The sequence below is a fragment of the Malus sylvestris genome, chromosome 10 (assembly GCF_916048215.2).
Source record: "Malus sylvestris chromosome 10, drMalSylv7.2, whole genome shotgun sequence".
Lineage (NCBI taxonomy): Eukaryota > Viridiplantae > Streptophyta > Magnoliopsida > Rosales > Rosaceae > Malus > Malus sylvestris.
The window spans coordinates 3,716,275-3,734,825 of NC_062269.1; the positions used below are offsets into that span (position 1 = coordinate 3,716,275).

Sequence of the window (18,551 nt, forward strand, 5' to 3'; positions counted from 1 at the left end):
GCTACTGGCCCCTCAAAGCCTTTGTATATTGAACTATAACCTGCTATATATGGCCGAGTTCGGGGCCATAACTACCTTCAATTCATTACGAGCCAGTAATCAAACCAACGAATTTGTTGACGTCTCACTCGTGCAAGGGACTTGCTATTCATTGATCACAGACGACATTAAATGACTTCGAAAAAGATGATTTAAACTGCAAAATCATCAGCTCGTCCAGAAACTCAATCCTTGAAGGTCAAATGACATATCCCAAAACCAATGTGGTTTAAAATCTCATCAAAGGCATAACTGCGGAACTTATTCTGAACAGGATAAATTGCGCAAAACAAAATATTAAGAGAGAATTGGCCTTGGAGCCATGATAGAAGAGGGTGGATGGATCTATTCCCCTAGCAAAATGACTTGAGAAAGCCTACAGTTAATACCAAATTTGAAAGTATACGCTCTCCTGAAGACTTGCCATGCTTTAGAATGTTGTGCTTCCCAAGTTCTATAAGGCTTGTGAAATGAACAACATCCGGTCGAACGTAGGCATTAATAAGTAAGCCGAAACAAATTAAGCGCAAGTGTCCACGAGGACCATAACTTAAACTAAAATAAACGTAACGATCGATCATGACAACTGAGTCAGTCCACCACAGCAAGATTTAAGTACTCTTTGTCACAGATGGCGGATTCCAGGGCATGCTTGGGGCCAACTTCCCCCTCAGTATCCAGGAACAACTTGATGAAATTGTCCGAGTAGCCGGTGAGGATGGTCACCCCTGGTATTCTTGAAGGAGGCTCGACACAGTTGCCGGCAGCGCCCTTGTTCCACAACTGCCAGAACACTATGTGTGGCACCGCATCCCCATAACCTTTCTCCTCAAACTTTCTTTGTATTGCCCGGTAAGTAGTTGGCCAGTGACCGTCGGCATTAGATATCTCAAAGCCATAATGAGTGAAAACTAGCACCTTCTTGATCATTTGCTCCGGCTTCAAATTGGCATTCACAGCCTCTTGGAGGATCAAATCAAGCACCGTGTGGAAAGGACAAGTTTCGGTGTGGTCCATGCCCCTCAGAAATGCACACTGGGACTTGAGATCATTTCCACCTTGTATCAGACGCAGATCAGGATATCGAGCGAAAGGGACGACCTTTCCTTTCCAGGGCTGTTCACTCAGCTGAGACACCAGTAACCCAAAAGCCACCGACACATCCTGACCTCGCAGACTCGTGGGCTTCGAGACGTTACATACAGCCAAGCAATTCTTCCACTTGCCTTTGTTGAACAAGTCCTCCACCATTGCCTTCCAGTGAAGTTGAGCAACGTCCCCTACATCGGGATTGTCCACATAGTGTATCACCCTATGCGGAAGCAGCAGCAGCGAAGTAGGTTCATCATCAATCTTAATCTCGCAGCGGCCGGCTTTCACGTCCTCCAGATACTGTTTAATCCTACACTTGCCGCCAAAAGTGTCATAACATGTCATCCTCCTCACTGGCAGCAAAACCTCCTTGGTCAGCCGGCTTCGCGCTCTTGACGTGTAATCGGCCTCCTCTTCAATACTTTTTTTTTTCGGACGTACCTCTTCAAGACCTTGGTATCCATCTTGTCGCGGAAAAAGCTTCCTCGCAATGCTTTCACACAGCTGCGTGGCAGCCCGGTAGCCAGCGTATGGGAGACATGCCGCAGCCCAGCTAAACTCGATATAATTATCATCACCATCCTCGTTCTCATTCATCCTCTTGTTCTTGCTCTTCAACTTTTCAATATCAGACTTTAGGTAGTTTGCGAAAAAACCAGAAACCCGGTCGTGTAAAAACTGAAAATCAGGGTCGCGATGGTACATCTCGGCAGCCTTGTTGGCAATGGCAATGGTCTTGTCTCTGATTCGACAACGGACGTCATCAGAATTTGAGTGTTGGCTGCTGATTAGTTGTAGAAGAACAAGGCGGTAGATAATCTCGACAAAATCGCGACCGGAGTTGCCGGCAAGGGGCTCGATGTTGGAGGCTAAGGTTTTGGGGTGGTTGTGGTGGAGCCATAGCAAGGCACTGTAGAACAATTCATAGTCGGTGGTTTGTCCGAGATAACGAATGAGCTTGAGGGTGGTGAGGGGACTGTGGAACCAGGCCAGCGGCAGAAGTTGCTGGTTTAGATATCTGTGAGAGGAGGCGGAGGCTTTCTGCCTGTAGGAGGAATTCACCTCTACAGCCAACAGAAAACGCAACAGATCAATGCAGGGGTTAGTGTTAACACTCTCCAACTCCAACCCCGATTCGGATTCCAATTCCGTTACATCCTCCTCCTCCTCAATATTAATCTCATTTGAAGAGAAATTTGAGCATAATTTCAGTGGCCTCTGTGGTGGATATTTACTGTTAGGAGGAGCAAATACCAGTGCCATTGATCTCAAACTAGTATTATAAGGACGAATTATTGGGAGCTGAGAAATATTGTTATCGATATTATTCTTGTGTGCTTCTACCCTGAAGGGGGAGAGAATTTTACCCATAGCTTTCATCATGACGTCAGACTGCGACTGCAACTGCGGGAGACCAAGAACGAGGCGGAGAGGCGGCTGCTTATCTTGGTTTAGGGCACCAAGAACAACTCCACTACGTCTTTATTAGAAGAGAGTTAGGAACTCAGGACGGCTAGGGATCTGCTGTCCCCAAATATATGTTTCGTCCATGTCTCCTCTTCAATTTTTAAACACGTGTCCTATGCCTTAACTTAAAGTTAACAGTGTTAACTTTTCTAATTCATTAAGAGAGATGCGGCCATTTTCTGGGGAAAGTGAAGGCCAGAGCCCATCGCCTCCTCCTCTCCTCCCGTCTGCAACATATCCCCTCCGGTAAACCCGCTTGCACGCACGCCCCAACAAAACCCGATCCCGGACTTCCTTCGAAACCCGCTCGCAGCTTTTCGGCGAATTGGCATTTCTTTATCTTCAGGATTTAGTTTCACCAACATTTCACTGCAGGTCAATTCTGAAACTTCTTCTTCATTTGGTGTTTGTTGCTGGAATTTCAATACCCATTTGCTTGTTTTGATTTTTTCCAGCCGCCCGTTTGGTTTTCGATTGGTAGACTTGAAAAGTTTGGATTTTTAATTTGGTTTGGTGAGTTTAGATGATGGGTTTTCTGTAATTGTTTTGGGATTAATACCAATTTGCTTGTTTTAATGTGTTCATGCTACCCATTTAGTTATCAATTGGTGAAGTTAGAGAAGTTTGAATTTTAATTTTAGTTTTGGTTAGAAATTGGGGTTTGTGTAATTTTTGATGGGTTGTTTTGATGTTTTTCAGCTACCCATTTATTTATCAATCCTCCTACGCTGCTTCGCCGATGAGAGATAGAAAGAGAGAGTGGAAAGAAGCTTCAAGGACGGTGAGAATTGTCGTCGGCTTCGACTCAATACTTCCAGTGTTTGAGTTTTGTTGTGTTTATTATTTTAATTTTCCTTAATGAATTAGAAAAGTTAACACTGTTAACTTTGAGTTAAGGCATAGGACACGTGTTCAAAAATTAAAAAGGAGACATGAACGAGATACAAATTAGGGGACAGCAGATCCCTGGCCACTCAGGACTCCATTCGACTCCTTGTTTTTTGGGATCCACTCATCGAACTCTTATTAGAAGAGTAAGACTGACACACATGTACCAGAAGCATAGAGATACGAGTCCTGTTACAATTACAATTAAACCTGCCCTTTGACTCATTTTGAAGATAATTTTTAAGTGTGACCGTCATACGATGTGATACACCATATGTTCCTATATAAATGATGGGTTATGTGTTTTAAAAGATTAATAACTTAAAAATTAAATTTTCCACCACTTGCATAAAAACACATGATGTATCATCTATGTTCCCGTCACGACTCAAAGAATCAGATTTTGACATCATGTAAACATTCGATTAGATCTCACTCTGATGTTTATCAAATATTAATCCACAAGTCATATTTGATAATTCATAAGAAAAACTAATGAAAAAATGAACTTTGAGTTTTAATGAAAAATCATCATATAACTTTATTTAATAATTAGTACAAAGTTCAATATTAAACAAGTCCAATTAAAATAGCCCACCCAAAATAACATACTGATTTCTCTGTTTTGACCCTGACGATTTTGGGTTATGTTTGTTTTGTTTTCCGTTAGTTTAGTCATGTCGAAGAACTGAGTTATAAAGGCCAATCACTTCACTTTTGCAAATTTTTTAATTTAGGGTTTTGAATTGATTGCTTTCTGTTATCCAGCTAGGGATTTTTGGCCTTTAGGAACTCGATCAAATTAGGTTTTTTTTCCTTCTTGTTCCTGTTCAAAGAATCAAGCATAGAAGAAGAGGAGATGGCGACAGAGGATGCAAAGCTGACGAGAGGGAACCAACTGCTAATAGTCAACGACAATCTCAGAGAAATGGGCAAGAAGGTTCGGCGAAGAAACAAAGAGACCAGAAATCATTTTCAATTCTTCAATTCTTGTTAATTCTTTTGGCCCCCTAGCTAAGATACGGGATGTTTGTTCAAATCTCTTACAGATCCTCAGATGAAGAGTGCAATTTTGGTTTTTGGGATGACATTAAGAAGTCGGAAGAAGTTAAAATAGAGTTTTGATTCAATATGATGCAGTTGCTTGTAATATTATGTTGTTCTTCTGTCTTTGTCAATCAGAAAACACATACAGGAAGATGTAATCCAAAAAAAAACCAAACGAGTGTTTGGGATTTAAGATTTGATACCTGGGTTCTGAGATTGGATCGAAGAAAACGATTCATCCCCATATTTTTTAAATTTCTTTTATCTTCTGTAACAGAACATGCAAAGAAGGAGAGTTCTTCAGTGACTGGGAGTCTCTGAGGGCCCTTGGTGACTAGTCAGTCTTTCTACACTAAAGTGAAATGAAAGATGCTGCCAAATGTGTCTCAAAATGTTTCAATACCACATTGCCCATTATATTTGCCTTTATTATCCAAATCACCAATGCTTAATAATGATGGTGATTACATATATCATAATCATTGACTCTGCTGCACAAGTGGAAATGTGGAATCATCTTTTTCTCTCAAACTTCGCAAATGTGGGATTTGCTTGTAACAATATTTCTCATTTGAGCGATATTTTAATATAATATTGTTACATAAAAAAAAGTTTGAATATGAATGTTTACACTGTCTAGTTAACTTGTCTACGTCTAGAACTACATTATTTTGTCATTAGCAAAGCATAAACTTAAAACTATTGTCAGTAGAGAAATGTGATCTGGCGAAGAAACAAAGAGACTGGAAATGTCTGTCCTTGAACTGAAACTGGATGGAATCCCTACACGACATTCAAAGCGCCATGAGGAAGTTTCTCTTTGCAATCTATGTATCGTCAGTTGCTCATGCGTTTGTTCGCAAAATTTGATATCATTAATAAAAATGGCAGAGTTCTACACCCATGGATTTTTCTTATCGATACATAAGCTTATATAATGTTTTTAGGTGGTGGCGCTCGTTTGGTGTAGGTGGTGTTGAATACCAAAAATTTTCCATCTGTGAGATCCCACCGAAGCGCCTTCGGTTTGGGAGATGATGGCAAATCCAAGCCAACAAGAAGACAACAAAGATGAAGCATGAGAAGATGGTGGGATCCAAGTTTTGGGTGCTGGTTTGATTTTGGTTTGTCACGATGATTTTAATGGTGATGCGGTGCGGCAGTGATGTGGTCTACAACTAGAGATGTGAAAAAAGAGAGAAAAGATGGTTGAGAAGGTGAAGAAATAACTACAATATTTCTCAAGATGAATGAAGATAACTCACACTATTTCAGAAACTGAACCAAAATAGCCCACATTGTTTCTAGAAGTACAACAAAATAACTCACACTGTTTCTCAAATTGAACCAAAATAATCAACACTATTTATGGAATTGCAGCAAAATAATCAACGCTATTTCTGAAACTATAGCAAAATAACTCACACTATTTCTGAAACCACAGCAAAATAATCTACACTATTTCTGGAACTAAATCAAAATAACTCACACTATTTCTGAAATTACAGCAAAATAACCTGCACTATTTCTGAAACTAAACCAAAATAACTCACACTATTTCTGAAACTATAGGAAAATAACTTACACTATTTCTGAAACTGAACAAAAATAAATCATACTATTTCTTAAACTAAACCAAAATAACACACATTATTTTTGAAGCTATAGCAACATAACCTACATTATTTTTGAAACAGAGCCAAAATAACTCATACTATTTCTAGAACTACAGCAAAATAGCCCACACTATTTATGAAAACTAAATCAAAATAATCTACACTATCTCTGGAAAGGAACACAATAAACATTATTTTTTGGAATTACAGCAACATAACCCACATTATTCCGAATAAATAATGTTTACTTATTAGTCCAGTTTCATAAATAGTGTTTACTTATTGGTCTAGTTTCATAAACAGTGGCTAGTTATGGGTCCAATTTCATGAATAATGCTTAGTTATTGGTTCAATTTCATAAACAGTGTTTCTATCTTAGTCTAGTTTCACAAATAGTTTCCACCTATTGGTTTAGTTTTAGAAATAGTGTCTCATTCTTGATTGGGTTTCATAAACAATGTCTACTTATTGGTCAAGTTTCATAAATATTGTCTCCTTATTAGTCCAATTTCATAAATAGTGCATGGATCTTGTTCCACTTCCATAAATAGTGGCCTAGTTCTTGATTCAGTTTCATAAATAGTGTCTAGTTCTTGGTCCACTTTCATAAATAGTAGCCTTGTTCTTAGTCCAGTTTCATAAATAGCTCCTACAGTTTTGCTGAGCCCCTGTTTGGCTGCGCGAATAACTTTTTTGGCTTTATCTCTAGCTAGATAAGAGGTTAAAATGTTCACATAAGCTTTAATAATAAAAAAAGATAACACTAATATTCTTCAACCGAAATGTCAAATCTTATGTGGTGATACATGAATTGGCAGAAGAGAATTACTATCAAATTTGACAATAGCTTCAATTACTATCAAATCAGGGGAGTATTACGTTTTAATCATTATTTTTTATGATTAATTTATTATTTTGAATTGATATACATGATATTGATTCAATTTAAGTTTTCTATGTTAAACGTGATACAACACATTATAGATGCAATTCCAGTTTTCCGAGAAGGATCTTCTACACATTCAAAGGCTCCTGTTGTTTTCTACCAATCAGGTACGCTTAAAATAAAGTAGGATATTTGAAACGACCTTGAAGCATGAAAACATTCCCCATGATGCATGAACCCCCTATGTTTATATTTTCCTTCCGATATATATATATATATATATATATACATATATATATTGTATATGTTTTCTATATTTGTCAATATATATATATTTGTTTCATGCATTACGCAATTAAATTGCTATGTGAAATTTGTGAGTCAAAATATATTCATAAATTAGAAGCATATTAGGGTTTCTACAACCTTATAAATTTCAAAAAAAAAAAGAAAAAAAAAGGGAACTAGCTGCACCGTGAGACAACAGCAGCTGTCACATCTTGGCCATCTTGGCCTTGGCCCCCACCACATCCAAGGCTCAACTCCACCATAACACGATATTGTCTGCTTTGGGCCCCGACCACGCTCTCACTGTTTTGTTTCTGGGAATTCACACAATAATTTCCCAATGGGTCACCTATCATAGGATTGCTCTCGTGAACTCGCTTAACTTCGGAATTCCGATGGAATCCAAAGCCAGTGAGTTCCCCAAAGGCCTTGTACTAGGTAGAGATGGAATATACATATAAGGCTTACAGGATCCACTCCTTTGGCCGATGTGGGATCTTACAATCCACCCCCTTAGGGGCTCAACGTCATCGTCGGCACACATCCGGCCAGGGATTGGCTCTGATACCAATTTGTCACATCTGGCCCAGGCCTCCGCCACATCCCGGGCTCAACTCTACCATAGCATGATATTGTCCGCTTTGGGCCCTGACCTCGCCCTCACGGTTTTTTTTTCTGGGAACTCACACGAGAACTTCCCAATGGGTCACCCATCATGGGATTGCTCTCGCACAGACTCACTTAACTTCGAAGTTCCGATGAAATCTGAAGCCAATGAGTTCCCAAAAGACCTCGTACTAGGTAGAGATGAGAATATACATATAAGGCTTACAGGATTCACTCCCCTAAGAGATGTGGGATCTTATAGCAACTTTGCTACGTGTGTGAACTAGGCTCTAGGCCTAGGTTTGACTTGCTGGGCCTTATGCCCTTCCAAACACACAAAGCCAGCACCTTTCTCGCTGGGCTTTCTCACGCTCAACTCGTGCCAAACCAAGCCAATATAATCACTTTTAATATAAGACAAGATAAAATAGTACATATGAATATAATCACTTTTAATATGATTGAATATACAAAATAAGAAATGAAGCATATCCAATAAAACTAACAATAAACATGATAAAATAAGAATATGCATGAATTGTTTTTCAAAAATTGTTATTAGCACTTCAAAAATCTTATTTTACACTCCTAACAAGTGTATTTTTCTTTCAATTATAGAAAATTTGGAGTTCAAAATGAAAATTTTAAAATGCCAATAACAATTCAATGTTCTATAGTAATAAGTTTAAGAAATTTCAGAATTTTACATCAGATATGTACATTATAAATTCCATATAAAATTTTTGAAAACTTTCATACTCAAAATGGAATTATTCAATCCACATTGGAATTTTCAATTGGAGCTTCGGTCCCTAAACTAAAAAATTGTAAGTAAGTAATGATCTCTAAACTTGTTATAATGTAGAACAACGGTCTACTCCGTTTGGAACTCTTTATTTTGGATGGAATTTCTGAACGGTATTACTCATCAAGTTCCCATTGAAATAGGATCCACACAAGGCAAAGCGCATACCAGTCAAATATGGCTTTAAAATTACGTTTCGAATTAGTAGATGTTGTAAACAAGATTGTCAATGCCATACACAACAAGAGGACGATCACCAGAATTGTTAAAAGCCCGTCTTCGATAACACGCCACTACGTTTTGTTAGTAGCAATAACATCGTCACATTTTATCCATGCGCTATAGATTCGGTAATCAAATATATATGCTAGAAGGTGATTCTTTCGGCTTTTACAAGGCAGAGCTTGAATTGACAGAAAGAAGGCCCTCAACCCAAATAAGCTCGTGCATCACATGAACCTAACTGGTACAGACCCTATACTTGTAAGTAGTAACCAAACCATACAAAGAGAATGCAACATTCCTATTGTTCCATTAATTCTTCAGGCCAGGCATTACATCGCAAACCATCACAATCAAAATGTCTAGTTCAAGCAAAAACAAAATTGATAACGAAAACCATTTAACAAATAGCAATTTATATGCCATGGGCACACAAGGAAGGGGAGCAGTACAGTACAACTTGGCCGAATCAGGGCAAGGTTGCTTGGTTAAGTTGGGTTCATGCTCAGCTTCGGTCGAGGAGCCCTATCCAAGAATAATTTATAATTAGCCGAGCTTGAACTCATTCAACAGAAATCATGCTATTGCTATTTACTAAAGAAGCACATGTAAAGAGATCACACAGTTAATGAATTAGAAGTTTGAGTAGTTTAGGTGGAGGGTGCTTTAACCCCGTCATTAGGTTTTATTGGAGAGTATTAGAACATGAACTTCACATGTGATCAGAATATGCAGTAATAGCAGAAATAATAAGGTAATTAAGCAATTTGCATCATTCAAAACAGACAGTGCAATAAGATATTCTTGTTCAGCAATCATTGGTGTGGACATTTCGTACGTAGTAAATAACTGGCAACAGTCATAGAGTACAAGAGCCACTAATGTGACTAGAACTTACTATTTAGGATCACCTAAAAGAAAACCGAATTCCTAAACATCAGGGTGATCCCTAAGGGACTATCTCAGTTCTCTCTATTAGTCATTGGTCACTTTGAAACCCATGAAGAGCTATTCGTTTCTAAACTCTTGATTTTGACTATCCCTAAGTCCTACATTGAAGGATAGGCAAATACCAAGTTTAACGTTAGTCAAAATGCCCGAAATCACTTACTAACACAAGCTGTGGTTGAACAAAAAACACAGCAAATGTCCTCGGTGGTCCTTAGAAAGGTACCAGAGTAAATGTCAATGTGCACACTAGCATGTAAACATTCAAGACAGTAAAACTATTTTTCAGGAATGCCTAATGTAACTTACACAAAGCAATTTCCATAAAGCATTGAAAAAAGGAAAAGAACAAAGGATGGAGGAACCAATATGCAAGCCAATTTGAAAGCCTGAAATGATCGGAGCATGGAGTCCTTGTCACCGAGGAACTGCAGCCTCTAGAAAAACCAATGAAGCAAATAGGAAGATCAGTAGATGAAGAAATTCTACCGACGAAGAGAAAAACAAATTGTACTGGTGAGTAGGATATAATATGTTGAAGAAGAATGTGTCTAAGATGAGCCTAAATTTAATACAACAAATTCAAAGGGAAAATGACAACTAACTGCATCGTATTTCTAGTGAGGTGAATATCAAAGTCAGTGGTTCTTTCATGGAACCAGAGTTGCATCACCATATGGATGACAGGATGTTTTGAGTGCAATAAGAAGATGTTAACTTGAAGATCTCTAGCTTCTTTTATTATTTTTCTCTGTCTAAACCAAGGGCTCAAACAGGAATATTTTAAGTATATGCAAAATTGCAACAGAATATCCCATCTTTTCACTCTTCTGCTACAAAGGTAAGTGGATATTGGCGATGAAATGAACACAAACAGGTATGGCTGAATAACGCTGTCGCCTAAAATAGGCTTAAATTTCTCCATCCCCATCGATTTACAACCAGCCTTGCACATTTATTTATGTATAATTTTCGTTTTGATAACCATAGATAGTAATATAATTGCTCAAAATATCAATTATTAAATAACTCAAGCCTTGAATAGTAATCTAGTTGTTTCACCTTCACATTACAAAATACACACCACAGAAAGTTGCAAAGAAAACTCAATGCATCCATGTGGATCATTTATACCACAATAAGAAACTGCAATTCCATGAATTACTCATGTAAACTGAAAACAAGAGCAGAATAAGAATGGTGCTCAAAGGTACCACTGAACAATCTAACAGAAGTTTAGCAACAGCAACTAAATAGCTGAATTAACGAAGCTGGCATAAGCTACGCAATACAGTGTCCAAAATTTCAAGACATGACTCAGAAGGGAAACCCTAAGCACCGATTACCTCACATAGCCAGCGGGCCTTGTCACAACGGTGATGCAAGACCTATACCACGATGTAGAAAAAATGAGTCAGAAATAGACACCCAATGCAGAAAGAGGTAATCAGTGCGCCACTAGACAAGAAACGACTAGCTTAAGAGCTATTTGTTAATTAACAGAATGCAGTAATCACATCTGTGCACTAGAAACTTGAATTATTATCCAAATTTGACACTGACCCGAGTTTTGATTCTGGAAATGAATGAGAGAATGACGGATAATGGATAAAAGGGCAACTTTGTTAAGATTTAACTCTTCATTTTGTCTACTAAACCATTAAAAAAATCCAACGAATCCCAATTATTTCACACGAAAAAGGACTAGAAAACACTCCCTACATCTCGTTAGCGATATAGCTATACGTGAAATTAACAAAATTAAACACCCATTCCAAAAACACAGATAAAGAAAACAATTCAACAAGAAAAAAATCAGTTAAAAAATTTAAAAATTGGGTAAGTGGGTTACCAAGAGAAAGGGAACTCCAGCAGGTGGAATCGACGGCAATGTTGGATGTAAGCCGAGCAGAAGCAATGGCACTGTGAAGCGGCATCATTGACTCCATGCATCCCAACACCGAAACGAATCTAATCACAATAACAATAACAGATATTTGTTAACACTGGGTTTCTAAAGCCACAGAAATTGTCAAAATTGGCTGACTTGGAGGGATTTGAGAAGACCTTACCTTGTAGCGCAAGGAATTGTTCTGGTGGCGGAAGCAAACGGGGATGCCATGGCTGCGGGGTTTAGGGAGTTCAGGGAGGTTTGGCTGAGGGCTCTTGAGCGAGCTATGGACCTTGAGCCCGCCATTAGAGCTGATCTGCAGAAGGAAGCCATTTATTGTTCGGCGAGAGAGAGAGAGAGAGAGCGTGAATGCGAAGGAGGATATGGAGGTTGAATGAATCGCAGGTCGATCGAGGAAGCAGGGAGGCAGCAGTTCGCTTAAACCCTACTCGTTGCTGAAGGCATCATTTTCTTCTTTTAGTTTTGCACGAGTTGGTTGGGCTTAGCTGTTCTTCTGATTTCGGTATTGGGCCAAATTTGGCCCCAGTCAAATTCTTAGCCACTTGTTATTTTAGTGTAATGGCAAAGTGGAAACGAGTTAGATCAGTTGATTTAGATAATATGTTTTATTTTAATTTACTTTCCACATATTAGATTAATTTAAATTGTGAAGAAACAAATGTACGTGAGTTTTTTCTTTTACTTAAGTGTACGCGAGTTGAGTGAAGCTACAATTATTTGGATGTTCACATTTTGCTTTATTTAAATCTCTCAAGCTCTTTCACTAAGTACTACAACTTACTCTGTTCACTTGTAAATATATCGTTGTATAAAAAAAGGGTCAAGTTCTAACGTAGCTTGAATTTGAGCACAAAATTACTTGAATTGTTTGTATAACTAGACAAGTGTATATGGAGACCAACTAGTGATGGTAGCTTTATCATGAAGTCAGTATGCGTGTTTATCATAGGCGCTAATATGAATAAGTAACGATGAAGTTTTAGGGAGTTGCATCTTCCTCCTAAAGTGCCCTTTTTTCTTTGGCTTTTGTTGCTAGACAAATTGGCTTCTGTTGCATCTTCCTCCTAAAGCACTACCCAATAGGATTTTAGACATGAAAGTAAAGTAAACAAAGAAATGAGGAGGGGAAGTAAGAATTATTAAGGAATTTTGCAGCTGTTATTATAAGCTTGTTTAATCCAAAAACAAAATGGTGAGATAATCACATATGTTATTCCGTTTTGTCTTTCTCCTTCTCTAAAAGTCAAAGGTAAGGGTTACTTATTTTTTATTTTTTTTATGAACGGGACACATGTTATTATAAGTGTTTTGTTATTGTGTTTTGCCTTGTTTTCAATTTTATATATGTATTTTATTTTTGTTGTATTTTCGTCTTTGTAGTTTCATTATGTTGGTTTTATTGGTCCAATGTGTTTTTTTTTTTATTAGTCTAATGTGTTGAGTACGGCAAAATTTCTAAAGTGAAAAAAACTAAAATTCAAGGGCAAAAATGTAGCAAATAAACTATAGTGACGAAAATGAGAGTTATTGTAAACTATGTGGATTTAGTGCAATTTCGTCATTTTGTGTTTGGCAAGTTTTAATAGAAGCCGTGGGATTAAACATTGACGGCTAAGATTGTAACGGAAAGTGGACGGCTAGGATTCGAACTGCCGTGCTAAAACCCTATGTCCGCACCTTCTGGAGGTAAGCAAGCAAGATGGAGTGACCTGCCATATCCCTAAACCCCTACTCTCTCTCTCTCCCCCTCGTTTTCACTTTCTCTCTCTAGGTTGTGTTGCAGAGAGAGCAATTATGCTGCGCCGAAAAATTAGGTTGACGAAGGAGTACTTGTACAGAAAGAGCTTGGAAGGCAAACAACGCTTGCTCTATGAGAAGAAGCGCAAGATCAAAGAAGCTCTAGAAGGTTCTCTCTCTCTCTCTCTCTCTCTCTCTCTCTCTCTCTCTCGATACATATGTGTGTATATGTTCTTGTTTCTAATTTGAAATTTTGTTTTGGAAGTGATTGAATTTGTAACAATTTTGGGACACTTGTTTTCTTTGCAGAGGGGAAACCGATACCCACCGAGCTTCGGAACGAGGAGGCTGCCCTTCGTCAAGAGATCGATTTAGAGGACGAAAACACTGCCGGTACGGGGGTTTATGAAAGTTTTTCGATTTATGATCATTTATATATGAAAGTTCCTTTTTTTGTGTGTAAATAATGTAGCAATGTATTCAAGTTCTTATGTAATTGACAATTTGTAATATTTTGGGTAGTTTGAACATGTAATGCTTTAGTTTTCATTCGATTATGATGTCGATTCTTCATGGCTTTCATTTCGGAATCCCAGTCCCGAGGTCACATATAGATGATGAGTATGCAAACGCAACTCAGAGAGATCCGAAAATTTTGCTGACTACTTCCCGGGATCCGAGTGCTCCTCTTATACAATTTACTAAGGTTGGCCTAGCCTCTTTCCTTGTGCTTCACATGGTTTTAATCAGTTTTGCTGCACTATTGTGTTCACTTTGTGGTACTAATATTATGCAAGGCCAGTGTTGATTATTGATTGTCGTTCAATGACACTTTTGTTGCAGGAACTGAAACTCGTTTTTCCCAATGCGCAACAAATGAATCGTGGTGGTCAGGTTGGTCCACTTTTCTGCCTAGTTTTATATTGTTATTGATTATGGAGATATATAATTAATGGATCATTTACTCCGTCAAAACTGTATTAATGAATCATTATGTAATTATATGTTATTTGTATTAGCCTTCCAACTAGAAAATAGACAATAGACAGAGCGGTACTCTAAATTGATTTGCACATATTTTTCTGCACGATGGTGTTTGATCACTTCTTATGAATCACCAATTCAACATGCATTACCCAACCATTGCGTTGTGGGAAGATGATGACATTTAAGTAATGCTAGATTGACCCCTTTACTTGAGAACACAATGACATTTAAGGATGTGCCTATCATTGATGGTTCTGATGCTTTGGCCCTTTCCATACTTGAGCATACATTGATATTTTATTTCTCCAAATCCTGCAGGTTATTTCTGAAATTATTGAAACATGCCGTTCACACGAATTTACGGATGTTGTGCTGGTTCATGAACATCGTGGTGTACCAGATGGTTTGATTATAAGCCACCTTCCTTTTGGTCCAACAGCTTATTTTCAACTACTCAATGTGGTACGTAGTGTGATAATTTTTGTAATTATCTTGGTATTAAGACTGATGTAGGACAGCAGAAAAGGAATCCGGACAACATAGAATTTCTTAGGACCTTCAGCAGCAAAAATTATGAAAGTGAGGCCAAGATAGAATTTTGAAAAATGAAAGAGAAGGATCATGATCTAGAGGTTTGAATAGGGCTAGAAAGGATTTCATTTCACTGCTTTCAGGAATCAGAGGTTTCTAGTAACAGTTCTTTTGGGAGATATGGCCTTGGGTTTTCAGATTTGTGATTTTCAATGGTTGATTGTACAAGTCTGGTTAATGCTAGAGTGTAAGGTAAAGAGAAAGTTGAAGAAGATCAATTTTGAAGATGAAACTGTTTTGCCTAAACCCAGCAAGAAAGCCTCATAGCTTCTAAATCATTTACTATAATAGTTTTTTTTATTGAATGAAAAGAGTTAAATGGATGTATATTGGTAAACTTGGATCCAGCGATTCAAAATCAATCATAATAAACTTGGATCCAGCGATTCAAAATCAATCATAATAAACTTGGATCCAGATATTCAAAATCAATCATAATCGGCAAGTCAATGGCTTGAGATCACCCTCGAAAGATCCATGTACCACTTTTACAGTCCTCCAGGAAACTTGAGCGACTCTAATTCCTTAAAAAATTGGTAAAAACAAAGCCCTTAAAAAATTGGTAAAAACAAAGCAGCAGCTTCTTAGTGCAAAGAACCATAAAATGAAGGTTTGATACTGACAACAATTGTAGATTGCCAATCATGATGAACATTTGTATTAACCAATACCCGTTTTTACATTATTGCTTTTCTGACTTATTTATTTTGAGCACTGTGCTAATAGTACTGTTGTTATAGGTCACAAGACATGACATCAAAGACAAGAAGGCCATGGGAACGATGCCTCAGGTTTATCCACACGTGATACTTGACAATTTCACGACCAAGGTATCATAGCTCAATTAAAGATTCCAGCAGCTTGACTTGCTTTACTCCGTACATTATGCCAAGATAGATCAGACCCCATTGATCCAATTAGGGATAGTTTATAAGGTTCAGAGATGAGGATGATTGATTATAGTTATCTCCAAAGAGTTTATGACATACCTCCTACTATGAAAATCATGTGAGGAATTTCAATGTTGCTGTTCTGTCTATGACTACATATTGAGCTATTGATAAGCTACCTTGATGGTGATATAATTAGATGAGGCCATCTTTCATCTCTGTCTCTCTCTCTCTGATTACTATTCCTACTAATGCTGATCCATCCACTCCTGCTACATCTTAATCTTATGCACACTTGCATCACTGCATCTTTTTGAGTTGGCCTTTGTAGTTACTAACCTGTTGACTGTTCTATTGAATACGATTTTCTTTTCTTGATTGTTCGTAGTTGGGTGAGAGGGCAGCAAATATTTTAAAGCATCTCTTTCCAGTGCCAAAGCCAGATACAAAACGCATAATCACTTTCGCCAATCGCTCTGACTACATTTCATTCAGGTTGGTTTGTTAGGGTGCGTTTGGTACGTGGAACGGGACGGGACGGAACCGGACGAGGCGTTCCGTCCCGCGTTTGGTGCGCCAAAAATGGGTGGAACGGGCTGTTCCACGGGACAGATTTTGGGTGTTTTTGCGTCCCACCTGCCCCCTCTGGAACGGGTTTGTTCCACGTCTGTGGAACACAATGTTTTACCATTTTAAGACAAATATACCCCATGTCTTTTTCAAAAATTACACCTTCGTTCCGTCCCGTCCCGTCCCGTTCCGTCCCGTCCCGTCCCGTCCCGTTCCGTCCCGTCTGCGTACCAAACGCACCCTTAAGGATGGTTGTTGATATATCAACAATGATTTTCACATTTCCCATAAATTCTACTATATGCACATGCTGGTGAATGTAGATAGGGCTTTCTTGAATAATACGAACTCGGGCGCCTTTTATTTGGTCAGAACATATATTATGTAACTGTTTTATTTGCTCATTAGATTTGAATAACTGTTTTTTCCTTTTTTGTGCATTTTCTTTTCCCCTTTTTTCTGTTGTCTTTAACCATTGCTTAGGAGCAATTGTACCATTGTACTCATTATATTTCTTATATATCGAGGGATCAAATTTTTGTTAAGTGAAAATGGTTGTTTTGTAGTTCCATTAACGTTTTGAGAACTTACAGGCACCATACTTATGAGAAGCCTGGAGGTCCTAAATCTATTGAGCTGAAGGAGATCGGTCCTCGGTTTGAATTGAGGCTTTTTAAGGTTAGTACTCATTACCATATCTTCATTGTTGAGAAATTTGTGCTTCTTGCAAGGATATGGCTTGTGTTTCCTTTTGCATTCACATATTGGTGTTGGTTGTGTCGTCTGGACCTTAGTTAGAATTTTTCTGCTTTACCTAGTTTGCTCAAAATGTTCCTGCTGTCCGCTGAGATTTTTTACTTTAAATTTCTTTCCTGTTTAATACAAAGAAAGCAACATCACATACACACACCAAGCATACTGATAAGTGTTGTTTACCTATCGAACCCAATACCTCCTTACTAAGTCGTGCCGGTGCTAATCAAATCACTTAGATTTATTGGTCATGTTCGTGCTATGTTTATTCCCAGTATACTGTTTAATGTTTCATAGCATTACTTGTTCGTGTTTACACTCGTTTTTTCGCTTTGATGTTGCAGATAAGGTTAGGAACAATGGATCAGGATGAAGCCCAGAATGAATGGGTCATCAGACCATATATGAACACGGCCAAGAAACAGAAGTATATGGGGGATTGATAATATTTGGCGCTTTTCGTTGACAATTTTGTGTAACTGGTCCTTCGTATGTGGTACTATGGTTCAACCAAATCGCCTTTTATATCGGTCCGGCGAAACATAGCATGGGACTAAACAGCCTGTTAACGTCTTCCCGATTTCCTTCAGGGCGACTATTTTTGCTGCATTTCCAACTTATTCCTTTAAATTAAAGAGATAGACGAGAGAGGTGAAATCAGCTGTAAATGGTGGCTGTCTTAATTTTATCTGCACTCACTCGTTCGCTTTTCTGTTAACATATTTGGTATATCTCATCTCAAAGTTCTTTCTATCATGTAAACAAACAGATGTTATGCCCCAAGTGTTTTCGATTCATAATTTTGACAATTTGACTGCATTTTGAGTGGAAATGACAATTGTTCGAGTCTGTTTGATAACCATTATTTTTTTGTTTTTTTTTTTTTCTGGGTTAGAGATGGTGAAAATTTGTATTGGAAAGGAGGGACGAAGAGTGAAAAGGGTGATGGATGCAGGTTTTGTGTGCAATTCGATGGTCAAAAATTAAGATAGATGTGGGAGAGTAGTGTAAAATTCAACTCCCAATTTTATCTAGGCAAAATAGTAAATTACAAAGGTTAAAAATTTCCCACGTTTTTTTCTCCACTCTTTTTTCTTATTTCTCCTGCAATAACTTAATTCTCCCTAGCTAGCAAGGGTTGGTTGAGTTCGTAAATTTATAATTCTCTACAATCTCACAATTCACAATACTTTAATATTATTGTAAG

The 18,551-nt window shown here is 38.0% G+C and overlaps 3 protein-coding genes and 1 long non-coding RNA gene across 9 annotated transcripts; 2 read left to right on the plus strand and 2 right to left on the minus strand.

Annotated features, from left to right (window-relative positions):
* Positions 1–465: 465 nt before the first annotated feature.
* LOC126587403 (uncharacterized) lies at positions 466–5,138 on the minus strand. Of its 2 annotated transcripts, none has more exons than XM_050252445.1 (3): positions 4,737–5,138; positions 3,590–3,675; positions 466–2,652 (listed from the first exon to the last, which is right to left on the minus strand). In XM_050252445.1, exon 3 carries the CDS (start codon positions 2,512–2,514, stop codon positions 631–633), a length of 1,884 nt encoding a protein of 627 aa, XP_050108402.1. In that variant the 5' UTR covers positions 2,515–2,652; positions 3,590–3,675; positions 4,737–5,138; the 3' UTR covers positions 466–630. The 2 variants fall into 2 exon arrangements, with proteins under 2 accessions (XP_050108402.1, XP_050108404.1); XM_050252447.1 differs by having other exon boundaries at positions 3,590–3,638; positions 4,737–4,782.
* LOC126587416 (uncharacterized) lies at positions 2,636–4,730 on the plus strand. The gene is made up of 2 exons (XR_007611065.1): positions 2,636–2,973; positions 3,298–4,730. It is a non-coding gene; the product is annotated as an uncharacterized LOC126587416 (long non-coding RNA).
* A 4,104-nt stretch (positions 5,139–9,242) lies between the features above and the next one.
* LOC126588020 (protein NONRESPONDING TO OXYLIPINS 2, mitochondrial-like) lies at positions 9,243–12,269 on the minus strand. Of its 5 annotated transcripts, none has more exons than XR_007611300.1 (4): positions 11,977–12,269; positions 11,757–11,875; positions 10,214–10,341; positions 9,243–9,481 (listed from the first exon to the last, which is right to left on the minus strand). XR_007611300.1 is itself a non-coding variant. In XM_050253147.1 (4 exons), the coding sequence occupies exons 1-3, from the start codon at positions 12,126–12,128 to the stop codon at positions 11,273–11,275; spliced, it is 291 nt and encodes a 96-aa protein (XP_050109104.1). In that variant the 5' UTR covers positions 12,129–12,269; the 3' UTR covers positions 9,243–9,481; positions 11,251–11,272. The 5 variants fall into 5 exon arrangements, 4 of the variants coding, with proteins under 4 accessions (XP_050109104.1, XP_050109103.1, XP_050109105.1 ...); XM_050253147.1 differs by lacking the exon at positions 10,214–10,341 and adding an exon at positions 11,251–11,292; XM_050253148.1 differs by lacking the exon at positions 9,243–9,481 and adding an exon at positions 11,251–11,292 and having other exon boundaries at positions 10,104–10,341.
* A 1,228-nt stretch (positions 12,270–13,497) lies between these two features.
* On the plus strand, positions 13,498–18,203 carry LOC126587567 (uncharacterized). The gene is made up of 9 exons (XM_050252651.1): positions 13,498–13,722; positions 13,863–13,946; positions 14,150–14,259; positions 14,397–14,447; positions 14,859–15,002; positions 15,872–15,961; positions 16,410–16,516; positions 17,185–17,269; positions 17,689–18,203. Exons 1-9 carry the CDS (start codon positions 13,611–13,613, stop codon positions 17,785–17,787), a joined length of 882 nt encoding a protein of 293 aa, XP_050108608.1. The 5' UTR covers positions 13,498–13,610; the 3' UTR covers positions 17,788–18,203.
* Positions 18,204–18,551: the final 348 nt, after the last annotated feature.

Bases quoted from the DNA above. Each gene is read 5' to 3' on its own strand.
- LOC126587403 (XM_050252445.1), bottom strand. From the start codon at position 2,514: ATGATGAAAGCTATGGGTAAAATTCTCTCCCCCTTCAGGGTAGAAGCA.
- LOC126588020 (XM_050253147.1), bottom strand. From the start codon at position 12,128: ATGGCTTCCTTCTGCAGATCAGCTCTAATGGCGGGCTCAAGGTCCATA. The intron at 11,876-11,976 runs GTAAGGTCTTCT...TATTGTGATTAG, and splicing joins ACAATTCCTTGCGCTACAAG to ATTCGTTTCGGTGTTGGGAT. The intron at 11,293-11,756 runs GTAACCCACTTA...ATCGTGGTATAG, and splicing joins CTGGAGTTCCCTTTCTCTTG to GTCTTGCATCACCGTTGTGA.
- LOC126587567 (XM_050252651.1), top strand. From the start codon at position 13,611: ATGCTGCGCCGAAAAATTAGGTTGACGAAGGAGTACTTGTACAGAAAG. The intron at 15,962-16,409 runs GTATCATAGCTC...GATTGTTCGTAG, and splicing joins TTGACAATTTCACGACCAAG to TTGGGTGAGAGGGCAGCAAA. The intron at 17,270-17,688 runs GTTAGTACTCAT...TTGATGTTGCAG, and splicing joins TTGAATTGAGGCTTTTTAAG to ATAAGGTTAGGAACAATGGA.